Source organism: Calonectris borealis, chromosome W (assembly GCF_964195595.1).
Source record: "Calonectris borealis chromosome W, bCalBor7.hap1.2, whole genome shotgun sequence".
Classification (NCBI taxonomy): Eukaryota; Metazoa; Chordata; class Aves; order Procellariiformes; family Procellariidae; genus Calonectris; species Calonectris borealis.
The window spans coordinates 7,042,749-7,067,257 of record NC_134351.1 but is presented as its reverse complement, the minus strand read 5'-3'; the positions used below and the strand labels follow the sequence as shown (position 1 = coordinate 7,067,257).

Sequence of the window (24,509 nt, the reverse complement as noted above, 5' to 3'; positions counted from 1 at the left end):
AATCAGCCTCTTTGGCTGCAGTCAGATGCTATTGGCTATTGCAAGCACCAGGTGTCAATTTTTAGTCTCCACAGGTCCGTGCTTCACTTAATCAAAGATCACTTCACTCTCAAGGCTGAAAGGAACTCAGATGGACTTTTAAATCCCTCATGCCCTGACTGCTAGTCAGGGAAACTTCCCATGTTTGATGCCATTTCCTTGAACTCTCCAAGGGCCTGTCCTCTTTATTCCATGTATTAGAAAACCAGGTAGAAAAACGTAGTCAACCTCATAAAATTAAAAAAAAAAAAAAAAGCTTAAAAGTACACAAAAGTATCAGCTTTTAGGTTTTGAACGAAATAATTTTGTGTGTGCATGCTGCATTATTGCATATTCCTGGAAACATCTCATCCTCTTCCAGTTAATAAATGCCTTGTGTCTTGCTTTTTCTACAGTAAAATAGCTTAAAAAGGGAGTGGAGAATGATTATTAGGGCACTGTTTTGTAAGGTGAGAGACTCTATTTGAAGTCTTTCCAGCAGAGATTTTTCCTGCTTCCTGAAAGAGTGCTAATGTCATCTCTTAGACTTTGAGGAGTGAGCCACTTTCAACATCAGAAATGTTTGTCCAAAGCTGTGTCTCTTGAACTGTATGTAGGTGCCTACATATAGTCCTGTACCCAGCCTGGAAACAGGGCAGGAAGTTCATGCGTACTTGTCTGTGGTCTTGAGGTGTTTCCTGAATTGCTATGTTTTGTTTTCTCAGATGCCTAAAATCCCCCATTTTTGTAAGCAACTCAAATTTCTTAGTAGGTGTCTGAAGGATTCAGTGTCTAAATATTAGAAGTCCAAGGCCTTTATATCTAGCCTTACAAGAGTGTAAGAGGCTCGGAGGATGAAATCTGTTTCACCTGTTCTGAAGTAACTTCTTTTTTAGTTTAAAACATGACTTGAACAAAAAAGCAGTTACTCAGGATTTAGCAGTCATTCAGGAACAGTAATAAACCAAAATAAAAAGACCAATTTTGTCTTTAATTTATAAGGTCCTGAAGTCTCCATGCTTGGAGATATTCAGAAACTGTCTGGACATGGTTCTGGGCAAGGCAGCCCGCTCTAGGTGGCCCTAATTGACCAGGAGGTTGGACCAGATGTCCTCCAGAGGTCCCTTCCAACCTCAACCATTCTGTGATTCTGTGAAATAAAGGTTTAAAAGAGTTGTCTTCTAAATTTATTTGAGAAGGTATGCTTCTCATCAATCAAATCACATAACTTTCAGGAACTTCCAAATACAAACTGCACAAATTGTGTGACACTCCAGAAGTAAAAAACTCACTCAACACCTGCCCAAATAAGATGCTGGTTCTCCTGTAGACTGTTTTTCAGCTGTGATTACTAGACAACATTATTTTTTAAGTATTGTCATACTGAGGCTGACAAACTTCAAATTAGTGGTGTTTTGATGGGCTGTGCTCTTGAAGGAAAAACATGTTTAAGTTGACAAAAAAAAAAATCATAAGTTGTTACTGGCAGCTTTTGCATCCTTACAGATGCGTATCAGGAGTGATGGCTATGTTAGGAGATAATATGCTATTCACAGTGAAAGTCAATTCTTGAGAATAAAAATTCTAGTTAAATATATTTTCTGTCCTCTTAAAATTACATCTTCAGTACAGTAATTTCTAGATCAAAGTGATATTTTTTGTTTGAAGTTCACATAATCTACAACAGTTGCTTTATATAGAGCTGGAGTGTTCAAGTTCCTAGTTTCATCCTGCTCTTTCTGTCTAGTATTTTCTGGCACCACACCTTCTCAGGTAGGTACCAGAAACTTTCTCCAGCCTTGTTCTTGTAATAGAGCTTATACTGAGTGATAGGGTAATGATCGCATTCATTAATATCGTAAAAGTAGGATGTTCAGTGTTGTATCCTGATACAAATTTCACTTGGGATGATCACTTGAGATACTTGCAACCTTTTGTTTTAGTATTAAAAGGTTTCAAATCATCACGTTTATTAACTTGATAAATTTATTATTTATTAACATAATAATATAAGCCTCACCTGATTTTCAGTATAAATATACAACCAATTTCATTTGTCGAAACCGGGCTTGTTCTTCATTTGTTCCGATTGTAGTTAAATTCTGGAGGAGAACATAAGTCAGGCTTCTCTGTAGAAAGCTCTGAAATTGCAGTGCTCCCTCAAGCTGGCTGGTCGGTCTTTACTGGTGTAGCGGCTTCAGGCAAGCACCAAGCCCTCTGTCCGTGTTCTGTAATGTGGTGTGCTGGCTTACTTGATCTTGGAAGAGCTACACGAGTGAAAATGAGTTAAGTCTGTGTTTAGTACATGGATTTGAAAAATATTAAATATATTTAATATATTTAAATGAAAGCTTTTGACGTACCTTTTGAATCTGCCTAAAAATCTGTTGAATTTTGAAGTACAGCTAGGGAAGCTATAATGTTACGGCAGAATGGCCTCATCTTACTCATTTTTAGGAATGAAGCATAAAAGAAAGTATAAGTAAACTATTTGATATCTCATTAATTTATATGAACGTATATCAGTCAGCTATTAAAGTGTTTTTGAATGTTTTAAATGCATCTTTGTTACCAATTGAAATTATTAATTATCACCTCTTATTCCCTATCTCCAGAGCAAACTAAAAAAAGATTTAATTACTGCCACAAGAGTTATTGTTTTATTCAAATTGTTGTCTCTTGACTCTTCAAGGTGACAGGTTTGAATAAGTGAACAAAAACAGACTTCCCCCCCCAAACTTTTCAATTAAACATTTTTTGTAACTTAATGGTTGGGGGGTTGTATATATCAAAGTGCCTACTTCAAAAACTTAGTGTACAAAAATAAGCTCTAAAAGTAACTCCTGTAACAGCTTGAAAAAAACTGTTGGAGAAAGGGAGAGGGTTTTTTTAGCACAATTAGATATGCAAAATGTAATGGTTGTACCATTTATCAACTAGCAAATACTTTGCCTGCTTATTAAGCATCCCTGTGACCTCCCTTAGAAAATTGACTGTGATGAAATTTGTTTCTTGGCTTGAAGAAGAGTGCTTATGACAGATCTCAAGCAGCCTTCTCTGATGATAGAACATTATTATTCAACGAAATGGTCAAAGAGGAGTGACTGATTGAAAGATACTGGCTGTTCCATTTTTTTCAAGAGTGCTGAGCACCTAAGCTTATGAAAATATTAAAATGAATACAGATGCTGCAGGTTAAGATACCCCTTGGCAAACAGATCTCTGTCCATAATGCTGTTCAGTTCCATAATTCTGAAACAAGACTCTGTATGTTCTGTGCTATGTGTGACCGTCTAGATAAGAATCATGCTAACACTTTTCTACCTTCTTGTTTAAAAGATCTTCCATCTTGTATCTACATTTCATTCTCTTCTGTAAATTAGTCATGTAAGACTTAAATTTATTAATGTCACTGGGTAGCTTTGCTTTGGATGCAAAACTTAGCTTACCTAACAGTTCAAACACACATCACCTTTTTGTACTTCTTAATTTACTTCCTGATTCCTCATTGCTGCAGATTCAGGAAGATGGTTTCTGTCTGTTCTAAGGAAATCACTTAACAGATTTCATTTATATAATTTTTTTAAAAATTTTTTTTAATATAAATGTTTCTTGACATATCTGAATTCTTACCATCTTTTTGTAATGTAGCTCTGGTATGACCCACATCATTGTTTAAATTATGCATTTCAAGCTGAAAATTTGTTTGCAGAACACTTTCAAAAACCTTTTTTTGCTTTATAAGGTCAATATTTTCCTCTTGAGAAGTGAGTCAAGAATGTTCCTAGAAACTGGCTTCCTGAGAATTATGAATTGTACTATTTTGATTTCTGTTGACAACATTTTTGTTTGCGTATTTATATAATATTTAATGTTCAGATTATCTAAATGTTTTTAGTAGGATTTTTTGAAGTTGCTGGTGTTTCAGTTGTTAATTTTGCCACCTATTGCATCTCACATATGGTTCAGTACTATTGCAGGGGAACACAGTGGATACTCACCAGTAAAGGTCTGAGCAATATTGTAAACAGCATGCACACAAGCTCTTGATGGGAAGCAAAGTTGCCTTGTGCATTTGAAACAAGAGATGTATGTAGTTTTTGTCAAGTTGATGCTACAGAAACATTTTAAATGTAGTCAGTTGATCTGAGAAGGGAAAGGTAGCGATCAAGTGATGCAACTCTTGCATTTTAGTACTGAAAAAGTGAAAGACTTTGGCACATTTGAAATACAATTTCAGATATGGAATTGTAGTGATGTTTCTTCAGTGTACTTGAAAGCTGTTGATAAATTTTAACCTTACTCAAACAACTCTTAAAGAATTCTGAAACAGCTTTGAAATCTTCTTCGGTATCTAGTGGCTTCAAAAGGTCTTTCTTAGGATCATGAGTCTTATTTTCCCTTTGGTAAATTTAACGTACAACTAAAATAACATTTGATGGCACAGCAACCAGATGGGATACTAAAAGCAATACAATGTGTGTATTAATATCTCAATTTGCTAACAAATCCTGAAGAAGGTGCAAAGAATTGGTAGTATCTGTTATATAACTGTGCATTTAATATCTGTTGACCATTTTCAACATTGATTCAGTCTTTGTGAATGTACTCCATATGTTTAAAAAAAAAAACAGCAAAAAACTCATCTTGTTTTAGTACTCTTAATGAGTTTGAAATCAGGTTTACTTTTTTAAACCCATAATTTCAAATTGACAGCTGAAGATATAAAATACACGGTTATAAGCATTACAGAAAACAGTGAATTGTATTTTTTTGAGAGCTGCTTAGCATCTTCTAGAGATTGCACTTAAAGATTTTTCTTTTTTTTCCCCAAGTTTTGCATCAAGATTTGATACTATATGAAGTGTCGAAATAAGTGATTATGTTTGCCTTTCCTTCTTCTACAGGTAAACTATTTCACATTGACTTTGGTTATATTTTGGGTCGGGACCCTAAGCCTCTACCTCCCCCAATGAAGCTGAATAAGGAGATGGTGGAAGGTATGGGAGGCACGCAGAGTGAACAGTACCAGGAGTTCCGTAAGCAGTGCTACACAGCCTTTCTCCATCTCCGCAGGTAACAATACTATTTTGACGCTAAAATTTGTTAGAGCCACCATAAAGCAGGAGAGGAGAGGAGTAAATGAATCGGAGAAAATATTTCTGTTGAAAATTCGAAACTTGTTTGAAGTCTGGCCATGGACGCAAGAATTTGTACGAAACAAAGGAGTGAAAACATCGCAGCATTGGTGTAACGTGGAGCTTGAATGTAATTGTCCTTCACGTTAAGGTCCCCAATTTTGCTTGTTTAATAACCTAAATAACTTTTTTTTATAACTCTTGTGGGATATTAATTTATATCTTGCTTTTTGGATATGTTTTTGCCCTTAAGCAACTTTTTCTCTCATTATTGGTGATCAATTAACTGTCCTTTTAGAGTCATTACTCATTTGCTGCTGTCGTGGTTTAACCTGGCAGGCAGCCAAATACCACGTAGCCGCTCACTCACTCCCCCCGCCCCCAGTGGGACGGGGAGAGAATCGGAAGGGTAAGAATGAGGAAAAACTCGTGGGTTGAGATAAAGACAGTTTAATAGAACAGAAAAGGGAAAATAATGATAATAAATAATGATAAAATATACAAAATGAGTGACGCACAATGCAATTGCTCACCACCCGCGCTGACCAATAACCAAGTAGCAATCGCTACTTCCTGGATCACGCCTACCGTTCATATACTGAGCATGACGTCACATGGTATGGAATACCCCATTAGCCAGCTGGGCTGGCTGTCCTGATTATGTTCCCTCCCATCTTGTGTACCTAGCTCAGTCAGTAGGCACGGGAGCTGTCCTTGGACTAGGAGGGCACTTAGCAACAACTGAAAACATCGGTGTGTTATCAACATTCTTCTCCTACTAAATCCAAAACACAGCACTAGGAAGAAATTTAACCCTATCCCAGCCGAAACTGGGACAGCTGCTTTATTCTCCTCCGGTTTAGATTAGTGATGATCAAATTCTTTGGTTTGAAGATGGCATACAAAAATTTAGTTGGGTTCAGGTCCTACGGGACAAAAATTAGCTACTTGTAGTGACAATCAAGTATGTTAGCAGTTTCTGTAGATACCCAGAACTGTGACAGCTAAAACCTCTTTAGACTGTATTTATTTACAGACCACAGATCTCTCCTTTAGATTTGGAATCAGCTTCATTATTTTGCAGTGACCATATCACTTACCATCAACTTTCTGAGACAAGTAGCTCAGCTTTATTCTGTTTGAACAGAACGCAGGTAAGCACTCTTAGTCTGGCCAGTGATTGATTTAGTACATCTTCCATGGAGATGAAAGAATTTCACTTTGATATCAAGATCACGTAATGTAAACCTCCAAATATGTGGAAAAAAATCAGTAATACGAAAAGTATATGTGAAAAGTACATGTAGTATGAAAAGTAGGCAGTCAATGATTCAAAATAAAAACACTACATGTAGTTCTCTCTTTGTTAAAAGGAGAAAGGATAAGGACTTGGTTTGTGAATGACATTATTAATGGGTTAAAAGCAATTCAGCAGCATGAGAAAACAGCAGCATGTTATCAGCAAACAATATTCATGACTTCAGAGAACAATCAGGAAGGCTAATGTATATTCCATGTTCTAAATTTTGCTTAAAACTGTTTTGTAATACTGTATTTCTTATTTGTGAAACACTTGAGTTTTTTAGTGTTTAAATTTAGCTGTTTCAATGGAAAGGTCTGTTGTGTCAGTGAAAGATTATCCATTGCATTAATTTATGTAATGATTTGCTACAAAGATCATTATTAAGTGTGGAGTATAGCAGTAATTTGGGTATAAAACTAAACTGTAAATCAAGATGGTTTCATTTTTAATGTCTGGGATTGTAGTTGTAATTATAGTCTCTCCAATATTTGTTCAGTTTAATAGGAAAGTATTTTTAAATGGTTCTGGATAAATATCTTTAAGGCTTTCAACAAAGATAGCATAGGATAATATTAGTATTACTGTAACTATTACTTTAAGCAGCTAGAACTAAATGATTAAGATTACTTGCTTTTTGAAAAAAGAATAATTAGAGGTGGAATGGTTTAGTTCTAACAGTTCTGCATGTTGACACAAACCTGTTCACAGATACTTCTTCTGGCTAAGTAATGTGAAATCATAACCTCTGATTGCTAAGACAAAATGCAAACTCTGTTTGTCATCTTCATCAATTTGTGTTGTATTCTTTCTTCTTTATTTCCGTGGGGCACAGACAGTTCTCTACATATTTCAAGTGCCATATCTCAGTGTTTCAGGATTCTTGGTGGAATGGGTGTTGCATAGTGAAAACAAATAAAAACAATTTATAAGTGTAAAAATAGTTTTGTTCATTGTTCTAGGTTGGAAGCAGTTTGGCATATGATCATTGGTGTGCAGTTTCTTGTTGGTTTGGGGTTTTTTTTCAGGGGGTAGGGGAGATGCTTTGCACTTTTTTGAAACAACAATAATCAGCCGTGTGTGTTTGTCAGCAGTGCTGTAATGAAGGAGCAGCCCCTGCATTCTGAATGTGTTGCAGGGCAAATTGTGGCTGGCAGCAGAACTTGCATCCTCACTTGGGCTGTAGTAGCCTTTTCCGCCTTCATTATACACATTGGGCCTATGTAAAGATGTTCAGGTCCTGTTATGTGTCAGCATTTCCCTTCCTCCGAGAATTCCCCATCCTCAGCAGGATCCAGCAGAGAAGAATCCAGCATCAACATTTGAAAGTTCTTCCCAGAGTGCGGTTCTAGATTGTACGGATTTCCCCTGTGTTAGTCATGTGAGAAGTTTGATGTTCAGTTTGCGTTAGTAGGCATAGGTAGGAAAAAAGGATTGGGAAGAAACAGGAGACGGAAGCTGTAGTTTGGGCTGAGATACTTGCTCTGTATGGATGGGGATACCCAGCTGGCTGGACCGGAGTGTTTTTCCCCAGACTGTTCTCAATGGTATAGCGGACAGAGGAGGCCATATAGATCTGAATGAAAAAACTATAGGCAAAAAGTGGACAGCTGTGATGGCCTTGCGAAGTGCTGATTCTTTGGAAAGGTTGTAGCTGGGCAGTGTAGGGTCTACATAGTCTGCTAAAAGCTGGGAGTAGATGATGAAGAGGGAAGAGCAAAGGTGAAACTGGTTGGGATCAGATCAGTTTTGCTTGAGTCTGGACTGTGAGGAAACGTTTTGGAAGAATAAGTGCCATAGTTCATTATAGCTGATTGATACGTGATAGCAATTGGGGAGTATATGTATGTCGTGAAGAGAAGAAATGAGTCGTGGGGGGACCCAAGTTATATTGCAGAAAAGACAATCCCATTTTAAATTTAGGAATTTTTGAGTTAGACCAGGTAAACAGGGCTTTAGTTTGGGACTGCGACTAACTTTCCTGTCCTGTCTTTGTAAGGAAAGTTTGTAGCTTCAAATTTGATAATGTATTGCAATGTTGACAGCCTAAATGTTCAGTTGGTTTAAGACATCTATATACAAAGGGGCCAGTAAAGGATAAAAAAATAACATAAAGAAGTGCTTAGGTTCAAACTCATATTTGGTGAGATATTAAGCACCTAAAAACAAAAGCTGCTGTTCTCAGAAAAGATGGCAGCGAGAATTTGAACTTCTATCTGATGTGGGTTTCTTGGTATATATGAGGCCTCTTCTCTGTAGGAATAGAGTTACTTTGTTGGATTTCTTAAATTTTTATAGAAACTCCATGTTTTTAGCACTTCATGTTGAAACCATAAGTTTAATCAACCTCCAGTGCATTTATTTTGTAAATTAATTTGTACGGGGCTTTGAGGAAAACAAAGAATGCATTTATGTGAGAAAGATTCAGAGTCAAGTTTAGGTGCTTAATTGAAGCTCCTTAAACCTAGAAAAACTGAGCTCCTAGTTCATTCTGGCTGTGGATGGAGGTCAGCCATTCCAGAGGCCTTTGTAATGTACATGTCAAAGATGAGTGATATGACTTCCCTGACAAAGGTGTTTGTTTTTTACAGTTCAGATTCCTAACTCGAGTTTTTTAGCAAAATGTCTAGTCTTAGGATGAATTTGGGCTGTCAGTTGACCAGTTGTGAACATCTTGGCATATTTGCCAAGGATGTTGCCTATGGGAAGGATGACAGCCAACTGTCGATAAAGTAGGAAGCTCATACCTCTCTTGTCAAGTCTCTATTTTTGAATAAATTTTCTATAAATCTGGGAAATGTGACAAGGATCCTAGAGGCAGCTAACAAATTTATTTAATAAGTTTTTTTTCATCCTTAGACCACCATCTAGTTGATTATTGAGTTAAAGAAATGTTGCGGTGAAGGGCAGAGGAGAGATCTGCAGATAGTATAGTAAGCAGCTCTTTCCTAATTTTTGTCTCATTCCACTCCATACTCCCCCCAAAATTACCTTTTCTTGTTTTTTTTTTTTTTTTTTCCTAATGAGGTTCTCCAGATGATCTTATGCTTCTGGTGCTTTTACTTTAAGCACCAAGAACCAAAAGACTTTGTGTGGAACAGAACCAGCTCTTAACTGGCATCTCGCAATGATGCCTAGACCTTTGAAATCTCTTTTACAAACCTCCATCTCTTTAAATAACCCCAGTAATCTGTAGTGCTCATAAGCTCTTATCCTCTGTGTGATTCAAGAGCAAAAGGGACTTTCAGACTCTCGACTCCTGGGTCAGTTCAAAGGGACAACTACCAATGGAAGCTACCAATGACCTAGGAAGAGACTTGAGAGAATGTAGCTATAAGATTTAAGCATGTTTAAAGTAAGATTTGCTTGTTTCAGGCAAGTAGAAAAAATTTTCTTTAAAACTTGTGTTGTCTGTTCCTGGCACCAAATCAACTTGACTGCCAGATTTCTTAGCCAGATCTGAAACAAACTGGTAGTGTAACTTTTCTTTCTTTCTTTTAATCTGTGATAAAAGTAATTTTCCTGATTCCAGCCCCTTGCCCCTGGGAAAGTGAAGCAGAACAGCTGAAACAAATTAGACACTGAAGATTTCTGCCCAAACAGTTTATTTTAAATGGTTGTGTTATAAAGAGTTAAAACTTATATTGGAATGTGTTAGGTAGTGCTAGTTCCAGATAATAATGAAGTCTCAAGAGTTTTTGATGGAACTATGCTTTTCTAGAGAGATTTTTTGTTGAGCAGTATTTACTTTGTAAAATATGGCTATGAAGCGGTCCTTTTGTGTAGTTAAACTGCTTTGTGCTCCTTGTACTCCTTTTATATATATATATATGTATGTCAGCTTGCTAATAAACAAGTTTTGCTGCTAAGAATTCATTTTCTATCATCTATGAAGCTCCTAGTGCTGTTAGCAAAGTAATATTTCAGATTTTGAAGTCAGTTACATATTTTGTCTCTGAAAGGGGACTAGATCTCTTTACAGGGGAAGGGAAGTTTCAGTTTATGTTGAACAGCTTGAAAATTATCCTTTCAAAAAGCAACTTACAGCTAATTTCCTGCAAGGGCAAAATGGTGTTCTTTAAAAGATTCGCGAGTACTTCCAACGCCACGTTAAAACTGAAAACTATACTCTGTCTTGTCTTTTTTAATGGTTATAAATGACATTTGTACTTCATAAGTGCAGCATGCCTACCGACGTTATTGCAGCTTAACTGAGCAACTGCAGGCTTGGATCTGGTTAAATCACTTATATTCAACTTGTTATGGCAAAAGCCCTTGCAGCAACTTGAAAAATCATTTCTTGTAATTGTGAAGACTTCAGCTGTTTGAATGCTAATTCATATAATATTGCTGTATCACTGATACCCTTTTTTAATAAAAAATAACCTTTGAAACGATATTCTAGCATATGTTTGTCCTACTAGAGGTAGAAAATGGCATTAAATCTTACAATATATGAAATCACATTAATATTTGATGTGTCTCTGAATAAATGTTCTGACAATTTTTAGAAAATTATAGCAAAACCAGAGCAGTCTGTTCAGTTTTGGCAGTTTGAGACAGTTTGAGGGTTAAACTTTCACTGCTAATATCAGGTATCTTAAGTTTTTAACATATATATGTTCAACTAAAGTGTTATGAATGCATCTCCTCTGAAGCATTACCAATTCACACTAAGATAATGATGTGTTCTGAAATGAAGTTGTTTACAAAATGTCTTTTGTACAATTTACAAAGTGTTTTACCTAATTTGCTCTTCTGCTTAGGTATTCCAACTTGATCTTGAACTTATTTTCCCTCATGGTGGATGCCAACATTCCAGATATTGCTCTTGAGCCTGACAAGACTGTAAAAAAGGTAACTGGAAAGCTTTTCTTGTCTTTCAGTAACCCAAGTCATTATGTCATGAAATTTTCAGTCATTTGTGGTGACTTATTTGTAACTGACCTGAAAATACTTGCTCCTGTTTTGTAAGTTTTGAGCAATTTCTAGAATCATTGAAGTTAAAAATAGGAGAATATACTTTTGAGATCAGTTAGCACATGTGCCTATAAATACAGAATTGCTCTTTATCGTCCATGCAGTAGTGCACAGTCTGCTCTAGCACTCTGTTCCAAGTGGTATTTTAGCATTTTCTTAAGAACAGTGATCCCACCCTATAAAATTTTTGATAAGTGACTATATCATGAAAGATTGTTCCATCTCGTCTAGAATCTTGTAAGTCATGGATGGTTTAATAAAACCAGTCTACTTGTAGATATAAAACCAGTCTGCTGAAGATTTAAAACCAGTAGACTTGTGTACATCTTCATCGCCAAGAAATGTTTGTTTATTGCAAAAACAAACTCGTGTCCTGTAATTCTAACTTCATCCCTTTGCACCAGCCTGAATCGTTCTTCTCCTTTTGATGCTTCGACGACAATTGACATCAAAAATAGTGGATAAATGTTCATCTAGATTTCATTATGCTTACATTTTAGGCAAATGTTGGCTTTTTTATAACTTGATTTATAGTGAAGGGCTATCTGTTTTAATTCCACAAAAGACTTTGTGGGGCTTGTGTATCCAATGGAAATCAGTTCAGTGTGATTTTTATTCGAGCAGTGGATTTTCTCTAAAATAGGGTGTTCTTCAGTGTTTTCAGTAAGCTATGAAAGCATAAGTTCAGAATCTTGAATCTTTCATGTTCTAGTAATATTCCCTTAAAGAAAACTAAATTGTGACTCCAACCAAATCTTTCTGTTTGCCTGCAACAATTCAAGCATTTCTGTTCAGAGTTTCTTGGTTTCAAATCGATACAAATAGTTCATGTAGCTATTCAATTTCATTTCCAGGAAGGCTGGGCTAGCCAGAAGTGTGTGTTTTGTGGTAAAAATGACAGCCTTCCCTCCACTTGGTTGTTTTCTTGAGAAACTGACAGCTAATTCTTTTTTCGTATCACCTCTGTCCCTAAATGCCCTGTGAAGATTGAATAGGTTACTCAGGTAGAACATGGGAGATAAAGGCTTAAAGTAGAAGACCAAAACAGTTCAACACCTACCAAGTTTCAATGACTATATCAGTGGACAAGGGAAGAGCTATGGATGTTGTCTATCTAAGGCCTTTGACACGATCCCCCACAACATCCTTATCTCTAAATTGGAGAGATATGGATTTGATGGGTGGAGTGGTTGGTGGGTGAAGAATTGCTTGGATGGTCGCATCCAGAGGGTAGTGGTCAACAGCTCAATGTCCAGATGGAGATCGGTGACAAGTGGTGTCCCACAGAGGTCCGTATTGGGACCAGTATGTTTAATATCTTCATCAATGACATAGACAGTGGGAGTGAGTGCACCCTCAGCAGGTTTGCAGATGACACCAAGCTGAGTGGTGCGGTCAACACACCTGATGGACGGGATGCCATCCAGAGGGACCTGGACAAGCTCAAGAAGTGGGCCCATGTGAACCTGATGAGGTTCAACAAGGCCACATGCAAGGTCTGGAACCTGGGCTGGGGCAACCCCTGGTATCAATAAAGGCTGGGGGATGAAGGGATTGAGAGCAATGCTGCCGAGAAGTACTGGTGGATGAAACGCTGGACATGGGCCAGCAATGTGCGGTCACAGCCTAGAAAGCCAACCGTATCCTGGGCCACATCAAAAGAAGCGTGGCCAGCAGGTCAAGGGAGGTGATTCTGCCCCTCTATTCTGCTCTGGTGAGACCCCACCTGGAGTACTGCGTCCAGCTCTGGAGTCCCCAGTACAAGAAAGACATGGACCTGTTGGAGCGGGTCCAGAGGAGGGCCACAAAAATTATCAGGGGGCTGGAACACCTGTCCTATGAGGCAAGGCTGAGAGAGTTGTGGTTGTTCATCCTGGAGAAGAGAAGGCTCTGGGGAGACCTGATTGCGACCATTCAATACTTAAAGGGGGCTTATAAGAAAGATAGGGACAAAGTTTTTAGAAGGGCCTGTTGTGACAGGACAAGGGGGAATGGCTTTAAACTAAAAGAGGGTAGACTTAGACTAGAAATTTTTTACCATGAGGGTGGTGAAACACTGGGACAGGTTGCCTAGAGAGGTGGTAGATGCCCCATCCGTTGAAACAGTCAAGGTCAGGTTGGACGGGGCTCTGAGCAACCTGATGTAGTTGAAGGTGTCCCTGCCCACGGCAGGGGGGTTGGACTAGATGACCTTTAAAGGTCCCTTCCAACCCAAACTATTCTATGATTCTAAGTTGTAGATGATGGGAGGAACTACATTTTTGTAGAGAGACCTTCGTAACAGAAGGTTCTTTGTGGACAAAGAAGGACTTGTGGGTGATGTGGGGGTTGGAGGCTGTCTTGGGCATAGTGATCATGAAATGATAGAGTTTTTGGTTCTCAGAGAATTAAGGAGAGGGGTCAGCAGAACTGCCACCTTGGACTTCTGGAGGGCAGACTTTGGCCTGTTTAGAGGCCTGGTTGACAGAGTCCCTTGGGAGGTAGTCCTGAAGGGCAAAGGAGTCCAGGAAGACTGGACATCCTTCGAGAAGGAAATCTTACAGACACAGAAGCAGGTCGTTGCCATGTGCCGGAAGACGAGCCGGTGGGGAAGAGGACCGACCTGGCTGAACAGAGAACTTTAGCTGAAACTCAGGGGAAAAAAAGGAGAGTTTATGACCTTTGGAAGAAGGGACAGGTAACTCAGGAGGACTACAAATATGTCATGAGGTTATGCAGGGAGGAAATTAGAAGGGCCAAAGCCCAGCTAGAACTTCATCTGGCTACTACCATAAAAGACAGTAAAAAATGTTTCTATAAATACATTAGCAACAAAAGGAGGGCTAAGGAGAATCTCCATCCTTTATTGGATGTGGGGGAAAACAGTGGCAAAGGATGAGGAAAAGGCTGAGGTACTTAATGCCTTCCTTGACTCAGTCTTTAAGAGTAAGACCAGTTGTTTTCTGGGTACCCAGCCCCCTGAGCTGGAAGGCAGGGACAGGGAGCAGAATGAAGCCCCCATAATTCAAGGGGAAACGGTTAGTGACCTGCTGCACCACTTAGACACACACAAGTCTATGGGGCTGGATGGGATCCACCCAAGGTACTGAGGGAGCTGACAGAAGTGCTCACCAAGACACTTTCAATGATTTATCATCAGTCCTGGCTAACCGGGGAGGTCTCAGTTGCCTGGAAGTTAGCAAATGTGACGCCCATCTACAAGAAGAGCTGGAAGGGCTCTTCCGGTTGAGTCACCATCCCTGGAAGTATTTAAAAGACATGTAGATGTGGCACTTCGGAGCATGGTTTTGTGGTGGACTTGGCAGTACTAGGTTAACAGTTGCACTTGATGATGTGGCACTTAGGGACATAGTTTAGTGGGCATGGTGGTGTTGGGTTGACGGTTGGACCTGATGATCTTAGAGGTCTTTTCCAACCTTAATGATTCTATGAACTACCTGAAAGGAGGTTGTAGCAATGTGGGGGTTCCTTCTCCCAAATAAGAAGCGAAAGGACAAGATGAAATGGCCTCCAGTTGCGCCAGGGGAGGTTTAGATTGGATGTTAGGAAAAATTTCTTCACTGAAAGGGTTACCAAGCGCTGGAACAGGCTGCCGGGGGAAGTGGTTGAGTCACCATCCCTGGAAGTATTTAAAAGACATGTAGATGAGGCGCTTAGGGACATGGTTTTGTGGTGGACTTGGCAGTACTAGGTTAACGGTTGGACTTGATGATCTTAAAGGTCTTTTCCAACCTAAATGATTCTATGATTCTAACAGTATGCTTGCAACACATGTCTATGAATTTCATCTTTATAAAGATGACATGTTTGGTTCTGGCTACCTGTTGGAAAAATGGGAAGGCGTTTGTTTGGTGTTTTGTTGTTTGTTTGGTTTGGGTTTTTTTGCAATGTCTACAAATAAATGCACAATAAATCCTGGGAGAAATTGAAGTATGTACCTACAGGTGGTGCAGGGGCTAATTTTGGAAAGTTTGTCGTTGACTGAAATAGTCATCAAGAGATCAAACTGATGGTTTCATTGAATTCCAGAAGTGCTGGTTTTTTCATGTTTGCAACAATAAGTTTGAGACTTGCTGCGTATTTTAATCTTACTCATCTCTGTCCAGAGCTCGCTGTTGCTTCATGTGATGGTGTTCATTTTTGCCTTGAATGCTCTCTCGTGAGCTCTGACATTTTTTATCAAGCTGAGTCTCCTAGTGTTCGCTGCCAATTAACATGCAGTATCCTTGTTTCTTATTAGTATCTTGACATCGTATTTTATGTTGATAAACTCTGTAGTAGTGCTGTCCAAGGGTATATTGCTTTCTGTAATTAATGATAATAGGATGTCAGATTCTGTAAAATATTTGTAAAGGATTGTTTTAATGTAGCAACATTTGAGTATTTCAGACACTTCTAAAACTCTATTACTCTTTATAAATTCCCCATATAATTTTATTGAAGTAACAAATCAAGATACGGAATTGAAAGCCAAGAAGTCTTCTGTACAGCTGCTAAGTATGTTACAGTTCACTGATGTACAGTAGTTAAAAGTCCATCTTATGTAAAGCATGATTGTATTGTACCCAACTGGAGATCATGGAAGGAAGCAAAATCTAAATGGAAGTTCTGAGAGCTATGAATTAGATCAGTGTGGTTACTTCTAAATTTCCTTACACAATATAAATAATAGTGCCTTCTTTGCATGAGAAGAACATAAGCTTAGTTGTTATATGACAGATCACTGTTAGATCAAATGCAGCCATTAGTTATTTGGGATACTGAGCTGTGACAATGCTGCAGCTTGCTCAACTGTGACTTTTACCCTCATGGTAGGTTCAAAGTATGTCTATTCACAGAGGCTTTAAAATGTGAAAAGAGCTAGAACTGAACCAGTAAGGCAGGTATTTCTGATAAGGAATGCAAATCATTTTCGCATTTTTAAATGTTTTGAGAAGAAGAGATTTTACTTTCCCAAGTTCTGTAAGTTAATTTACAGTGTGCTTGTTCCTTTAAAAAACCAAACCCACACAGTAAAGTATTACCAGAAAGATAACCAAATTGTTTAGCTTGTTCGTAAATATTTTCTTTGTAATTCATAGACTTTTTAGCCCTTCCCCAAGTATTGTTATTTTATATAAACTCTCATTTTTTTCTGACAGCTCAGCTGTTCTTAATTCCTGTTAACTGTTCAGGTTTGGTCCTTTTGGTTCAAAAATTGCCCTTTGAATATAATCCTGGAATTTGTGCAAAAATAATACATCATAATGGGATCTCTAAAGAGTAAGTGAACAGAGGACCCTTCCATAACGCAGTTGTTGACATTGTGGCTTACTGGATGCATACAACTATGTTCAAAGCTCCTATGACAGTAATTGTTTTCTTTAGTTCTCAATTTCTGGTTTTACTTTTTTGCTTTAAAAAAACAGTTAGCAAATCATCTGTAAATGGACTAGGATCAGAATCATCTTAACCCATTACAGAATGGTGAATAGGTCATTGTTGTGTTTCTTTAAATAATGCGTTCTAACTTGTTTTAGATATTAAATGCCCATTAGCCTGTCTGAAATAAGTTATGAGCTTTGTTAGTACTAATAAAAAAAGGAACAAGGTGTCTTGCATCTCTTGGGCTGAGTAGCAAGTTTGTTCAGTCATTTAACAAGATAATACTGTACCTTGTTGTAGGAAAATTGAATAAATGCTTTCAGCATCTCAATTGATTTTTATTTTTTTTTTTCTTAAGGCTTTAAACAAAAAATCCATATATATTTCAACAGACTCAAATTAGCTAAAGATCCATTTAGGACTGACCTCTAAAATTAAATTACCTTTGATGCGTGAGTCAAGTCAATAGCCATTTCAACCGTGATATCACTTTCATGGAAGACAAAGGTGGAGATTTACAAATGTTTTTGTATCTAAGAAGGTATTCTCCTTAATAGTGTAGGTGGAAGTTCATCGCCAGCATTTTCCTTATCGGTGCTGCAGTAATACTCATTCTCTGTTTTGTAGAGCCCTCATTTTTGCTTTAGGTTGCTGGTGAGCCAGTGGGGGTCTGGTCTCAAGAGGTAACTAGATGGGTTACCTTTATCTAAATTAGGTGATAAATCAGAATACTAGTTTATGATTAAACTACAAGGAAAATTATGTGGTAGAAAAAAAAAAGAGTTTTCTTGTTTTTAAACAAAGGAATGCTTACTGAAGGGAGTGTTATACTTCAATTCTTTTGGCAAACAATTCGTTTGGCATAGAGATCTTTGATACTGGAATTTTTCAGTAGGTGCAGCTATACTGCTGTTACCAAGTAGGCATGAATTATTCTAAAGATTATTTCTAAAGAAAGATTTTTCTCTAATGATCACAATTTTGATTCCTCAAAGTGAAAGCATTGCGATGTTAGATGGTAGCTCAAGTTCCAGTCTAATCGTTAGCTTCATAAAGTGACGTAATGCGTCCTCCTCGCTTCTGATAGGCAGGGAGGTGCTTTATGTTACAGGAAATATCTGCCCGCTGGTGAAAAAAACAGTGAGATGTAAAAACATGATAGCGAGTAAAGCCGCCTTTGGAAATATTTTTGGTGTTCCTCTTTTCTAAACTTTCAGAAAGTAATCTACTGAGTTTTTACAGCCAGCATGAAGGTTAAATTTTTGTAATCATATACGTATTCTAATAAAAATAAAGTTTGCATATACATATGATAATGATGGCTAGAGTAAAATAGATTGAAATAGAACAAAGAATGCTGTCATTTTGTATGGCTTGATTTCTTGTGCTCTCTTTTGTCACTTCCTGTGATATCTATGTGTATTGTGACAGGATGCTCACTAGTTAGACTGAAAAGATGGTTGGAAGTCAGCAATCCTTGGACTTCCCTATGTTCAGACAAATCAGCAAACAAAGTAAGATTATGAAAGAAAGTATTATGTGGAACGTGTCCTCTTCAGTGAGACATTGGATGATATGAATTGTGATATTTGAATTGTGATTTTTTTTTTTTTAAGAATTTCAGACTGGTATGTTAAATGAGACTTTATCAGAGAAAAATCTGAGTGCAGAAAGCACTCTTAAGGAATATTATTACTAACCTGAGGTACGAAAGAGAAGGCAGGATCCTTATAGTTGGAGACTGTTTTTGCCAAAATATCATGAACCTTCCAGTAACAGTGTTACATCCCAAGGAGCTAACTGGCAGAATGTAACTGTATAATCAAATTTAAAATCAAACTGAAAGCATATTGTCCAGGTGTCATTTCTGTCCAATAGTTGTGAAATGTCTTGGGAGAAATATGTATCGAGTCAAGGCAAAAATTGAAACAGCAGCTTGTGTCATGTACAACTTTCTGTAAAAATAAGTATAGATTACACCTGTTTGACATGGTTTATGGCACAGAGTGGTGCAAGCAGAGCTGGGCGCTCTGTTCCTGTCATCTGTGAAGGTACTTTCACATTCTTCTTGTTCAAAAGAGAACAAGCTCTACACAAACTGATTTTACTTATCAGAGAAAGATGACAATGTGGATATTATCTTCCTGTTAGTGTGAAAAGAATCAGAAACTCCCAGTGACTTCATTGACCAATGAGGATTTAGAGCATATCAAAATTTGACAGTATCTTCTTACTCCTTTTGCATAACATTTGTTTTCCGAAATTAAATCAGTGCTGACCTTAATGGTGTATTCTCACACCTAAAATTGGAGTGAAAATGAGTTAGTCAGCATTGGCCTGAAAACAAAAAAAGCTCTGTTTGAAGTTTCATATCTGTTCTTTCAAAGTGCATGGAAAAAAGTTTTTTTTTTTCAACCAGCTATCCACTTTCCGCATGTATATCCAGTATGACTAGATAAATTGGCTAGTACCTTTCAATTGTAAGAAAAGCTTGTTCTAGTGACTCACTTCCCTCACTCCAGTTTTGATCACTACTTTTCCCCATAGAAAAACACACAAAATGGTGATTACCAACTACACAAAATTGTCCCCATCCTCAAAACCATAGGAATCCTTTTCAAATTCTTGATGTTTTGTTTAACAGTAAAACATTTGTCAATTTTTGACCAAGAAAAAGTAGCTGCAGAGCTTGAAATTAGTTGTCTTTTTGATCCTTTCATCTCCTTTTGTCCCCTCCATACTATTTATAAAGAAAACTGTCAGTCCAGTGTGCTTCACCTCATGGTTCATGACACCATCTCCTTCTGCCACCCTCTGATTTAGGCTTTTCTGAAAACCCACTTTGGCTCAAAAATGTCACAAAATGAAATTAAATTGAAAAGTAGCGGAAGATTCTCCCCAGTTTGCCTCTCCCTTTCTGTGGCCTCTGAGGTAATTGCCTTTAAATTTTCCACTCTTTGCTTATTCTTTTCCACTTCTCAGTTTTCAGGAAAAGGGCTGGGCTGAAATCTCTTTATGTTGACTTGTCAATGCATAACTGGTAATGAAATGAAGATTTCCCCCACACCTTTTTTTTCTGCCAGTGCTACTTGCTTTTTTATTTCCAGTACAGCTGCAACACTAATTGCTAATTGTTGGGCTTTTTTAAATTAGCTGGTGCTATAAATTTAAGTAGTAATGACTAAAATCTGGAGTCAATTATATAGCCAGTTTTGTGTAAGGAAGAGGTAGACCATCACTCTTCAGATGTAGCTAATGTATTCAGCATTGTCACCTCCTAACAGAAGAAGGTTTTGATTTTTCTACAGGAAAGCCAGATGGCTTCTGTCTGTCCTTCATAGCAAATTTGACCTTTAAATTAGAAAACATCAGGGACCGGTGATTCATTGGCACACAAAGAACTCAGCAGGCATTAAAGGACAGTGTCCTAATTGACTGAGCTGTGTTTCAGATACCCATTGATTAAAGAAGGTGCTGCAAAGATGCTGCAAGTGTTTCACTTGCTGGGGAGGTTATTGTGAATGTAGGCTCAAATACCGAGCTTCTAGCAAGCAGTAGGTAACTGCTCTTTTGTGAGAGTAGCCCCATTCAGTTTTGATAGCATCTTTGGGTACACACAGGAAAAGGCTAAATTCAAACCATTCAGTGGAGAATTTTCTTCTTACGAAGTGTAACACTGAGAGCACCCTCTGTGTTTCCAAGTCTGTGCAAACATTGACTAGGTCTCATCCCCCTTGATAAGAAAATGAGTAGCATAAATGTTTGGAAACTAGCAAGAAGAGATAGCAGACATGTTTTGTTCCTTTTACATTAAACACATTAAACTAAAATGATTCTTGTCCGACAGCTAGAAAACCTGAAACAGAGACACAGTGAGGTACAGAAAGAATTTCTGAGCTAGTATGTTTCTAAGCCTGAGCTAATTTTGCCATTTTCTTCATCTGGTTTGTAGTAAAACTCCCTGTGCTTTTTCCCCCTCTTCTGTCCTCCCCAGGAGTCAGTCAATGGATAATTGAGAGTTGCGTTCGCAAGTTAGGGAAGAGGAGAGGACTTGTAATTTGGTGCTAGACATGCCTTTTTAGGCAGTGGGTATCTGCCCCTTTTCACCTGAAAATGCAAGTATTTGGTAAAAGGTGGAGCTAGGAAGCATTTCTGAAATTTATTAATGCCAAGAGGAAATTTACTTTTATAGGAGAAATAAACTCAGTTTTCCTTGGTCTGAGTCTGTTTATTTCAGTATTTATATTTGCTTGCTGCTTTGGGGCTGTTTATTCTTTATAAAAGTGTCACATTGACATGGAGCTTATTTTGCCTAGGCAGACATTCATCTTTCTGTCCATTCGGGTAATGATGCTGCAGCTGCACACCCAGCTTTTCTGTTTCTAGGCTGTTGATTTTGCATGTATATTAATTCATTTCAAAATAAAAGAAAAGATCGAATAAACATCACAACATGAACAGAGCGTGAGAATACTCCTGTGCTCCTGTTGCTTTATGTCATGCCGTCTATTTGATTAGAAGTTTTTGGCCAATATGGTGAAATTCTGAGCTGGAACAGTATCATCTTTGCATACTGCAGCAGCTGAAACCCTTATTTTGATGGAAGTTCAATTTAGAGATGTTCGCTAACATCTTTACTGGCTTCTATTTAAAAAAAAAAAAAAATAGAGAAGCCTACACAGGCTGGTTTAGAAACTGCAGTTTGTTCAAATCAAAGTCTTGAAAACAAAAGCTATTGTCGGAATAGTCTTTCAAATAAAATTGTTCATGCAAATAGAGCATCTGAATAGTTTGTATAGTGAGTTGTTTGGACTGCAAGCAGCAGGGAAAGCAAGAAAGTCTTTTGCTGAAAAAGATGAGATGTGATAAAAGTTAAGCCAAGAATTTAATGCCAGTTTCTGCTACATGAACACTGAATGCTGACTGTTGGTAACAATTATAAGGCAAAATAGTAAAAATAATAATGAAAACCCCACTAAATATTGTTGGGTTTTGGCTATCAATTGATTTTTATCTGAGGTTTTATTAATAGTCAGGGTGCTTACATCCAATGCATATTATGACCCAATGAAAAAGGATGCTGAAGTTTCTCTTAAATTTAAGTAGCTGACTTTGCAATCATTCCAATCCCATATTGGAGTGATAAAATTATGTAGTTAGTAGTCGCAGAAAACACAAGCAGTGCTGCTTAATGTTGCTGGAAGAATAAATACTAGAGAAGCCAGCAGTCTTCAAAATGGATGACTTGCAAATAGTCTGAAAAGCAAATAGAACTGAGAAAGGGTTCTCATACGTACATGTGATATGCTAGCTCAAAACGTATTACTACCTTCTTCAGTAATTATGAGAAACACAGCTGCAAATATTCATGAGGTATGGATTTGGATACTGCCCCGAAGTTTATAAAAGCTTCCTAAGAATTTCTAAAAGGTCTGTCTTAACCTTGAGCCTGAAGTACCTAATGTTTTAGCAAGTAAGAAGATGCTTGCTAGTAAAAAAGAAAAACTCCTGAGTTTAATACAAGGATAAGTATGGCCTATACTGCACAGTAGGTCAAACTTGAGGACAGAAAAAAATGAAAAATCCATACAAATCTGCTCTTTGGTGAGAGGGAAAGGGCAATCTTGTGGTTCAGGAGCAAAAAGCGTAAGTGAAAATCTTGGAACTTTGCAGTGAAGTGCACTTATCTGCACTAGCACTATTCCCAGCTGGGTTTGTGTGTGATCTCTCAATCCCAAGCCTGTCACGCTTCCAAGAGTACAAAATACCAAAAGGGAGAAGGGTAAACCTGGAGATTTGTTCAACTGGATGAAGACAGAGGCCTGCCATTATCTCAGACCTTTAACTGGAATTTTTAATATGATGATTAAGGTTTTCTTGAGTATTTCATCTCATCTTTATTGTCATGCTGATTTTTATACTGTACGCAGCTCTGTGGCCCTGACTGGAAGTTTTCTCTGAAATCAGCTTCATACCACCTGATAGATACCATTTTGAAAACAATAGTCTCTTAGTTCTCCTTGAAGACGCTTCAAGCAAAAATGAAGCGTGAGTTTGCAGCAATTAACACTGCCCATTATTCTTGTAGATGTTATGCTCTTTCTGTCTCAGTTAACTTTACAACTTCCCTTTTTCTAGTGAAATGTCGCATCAGATGTAAATATCACAGGTTTTGAAATTTCATATCTTTAAAATAGGGGTTTTAGGTGTTTGGTTGGGTTTTTTGTTTTTTGTTTTTGTTTTTTTTTCTTTTGGTGGGAAATATCAGTGTTTTCCAGGAAATAGTTTAATTTCTACTGCAGTCTTATCTCTCATGACGTTCTACTTCCCCGTAATAACATCTGTGGTGTGGGACTTCCTTTACTTACCCCAGAATTTAAGATGTGGGGTTCTAGTTAGTGTTTGCTCTGATCAGGCTGTGTCATTATAGGATCCTGGTTTTTTTTCACAATAGATGGATGAAGTCATCACTTGATTTTGGGTTGAGGTGTTTGGTTTTGGCAGGTAGAGGAAGAGGGGAAGTTAATTCTAATTTTGATTTGGGGTCTCACAGGTGTGTTTGTTTGGGGTTTTTTGGGGGTTTTGTTTGTTTGGCTTTTTTCAGCAAAAGTATAGTCTGAACTGATGTCTGTTTTTATTATTTCACCCCCCACCCTCCCATATCTTGGCACCTTAATCCTTATGTTTAAACTATTCTAGAAAACATAATAATGTATCTGCAAACTGTGACCTGATTATAAATAAAATGTGTAAATGCAGCTTTAGACTGTATTAAAAATACATGCTGTATAAGTTCATCTTTGCATTAAAAAAGGAAGATATTTTAGTTAACGCTTTAATCTGCAATCTCTCAAGATACTGAGAAATTCATTGTGTGGGGCAGCAGTAATGAAATGTGTGACCTTCGGTATATATCAGTTACAGGAAAACAAACACACACCACCAAAAAAACACTATATCTGTTGCTGTATTGTTTTTGCACACTGCTGGAAGGTGCTACTAAGTATCCAATTCCTCCTCTTGTGTGCTTTTCTCTTGAGTTTGTTTCAGCTGTAGTTGATAAACCTGTAATTTTAGATGGGATAATCATGGTGCAAAGCAGTATTTCTTGATGATTTTACTGCAAAATTTTTTTTTTTCCTTTCTTGGCTTGTTAGCTTGCTAAGTTCCCATTCTCTGTGTGATTCTGCAGCAAGTGATGATCAGCTTTTTTTCTATTCTTATCCTCATTTCAACTCCAAGTAATTTATACTTAAATGCTTCTCCTTTCGTCCCCACCCTCCCATGTTTTCTCCTGAACGGTCCCTTTTGATTTGGGGGTTTGTTTCCCCCCCCCCCCCCCCCCCCCCCCCCCGGAAAACTACGCTTTAACTGAAGTATGATAAAATTTCTAGTCATGCAGATTCATATAACTATGCAATCCTGTTCTTCTACGCTTTATTACTAAATTATCCATTGTGCAGGGGGATAGGAAATGGACAGCTTGAAACCTTAAAGCTGAATGTCAGTATCTTCATGGACTCAGTAGTTCTTTATCCAGCCTTTTTGTCCTTAAACATTCAAATTCTGCTGTTGAGATCTGATCTTTAAAATCAACGTGTGTATATGGTGTGGGGTTAAAACTTTCTTTTCTGGAAACAAAGCAGAAGTTTAACCAGATTCATCAAGTTTATTTCTTTTCTCTTTGACAAATACTAATGACCAAACTA

General features: G+C 37.7%; 1 protein-coding gene across 2 annotated transcripts in view; it reads left to right on the top strand.

Moving 5' to 3' along the window:
• Nucleotides 1-24,509, top strand: part of LOC142074872 (phosphatidylinositol 3-kinase catalytic subunit type 3-like) — a 79,308-nt gene that overhangs the window by 45,147 nt on the left and 9,652 nt on the right. For both annotated transcript variants that reach the window (XM_075135795.1, XM_075135794.1), the window contains 2 exons: nt 4,926-5,094; nt 11,223-11,313. In XM_075135795.1, the coding sequence (XP_074991896.1) occupies nt 4,926-5,094; nt 11,223-11,313 (260 nt within the window). The remainder of the gene's footprint in view (nt 1-4,925; nt 5,095-11,222; nt 11,314-24,509) is intronic.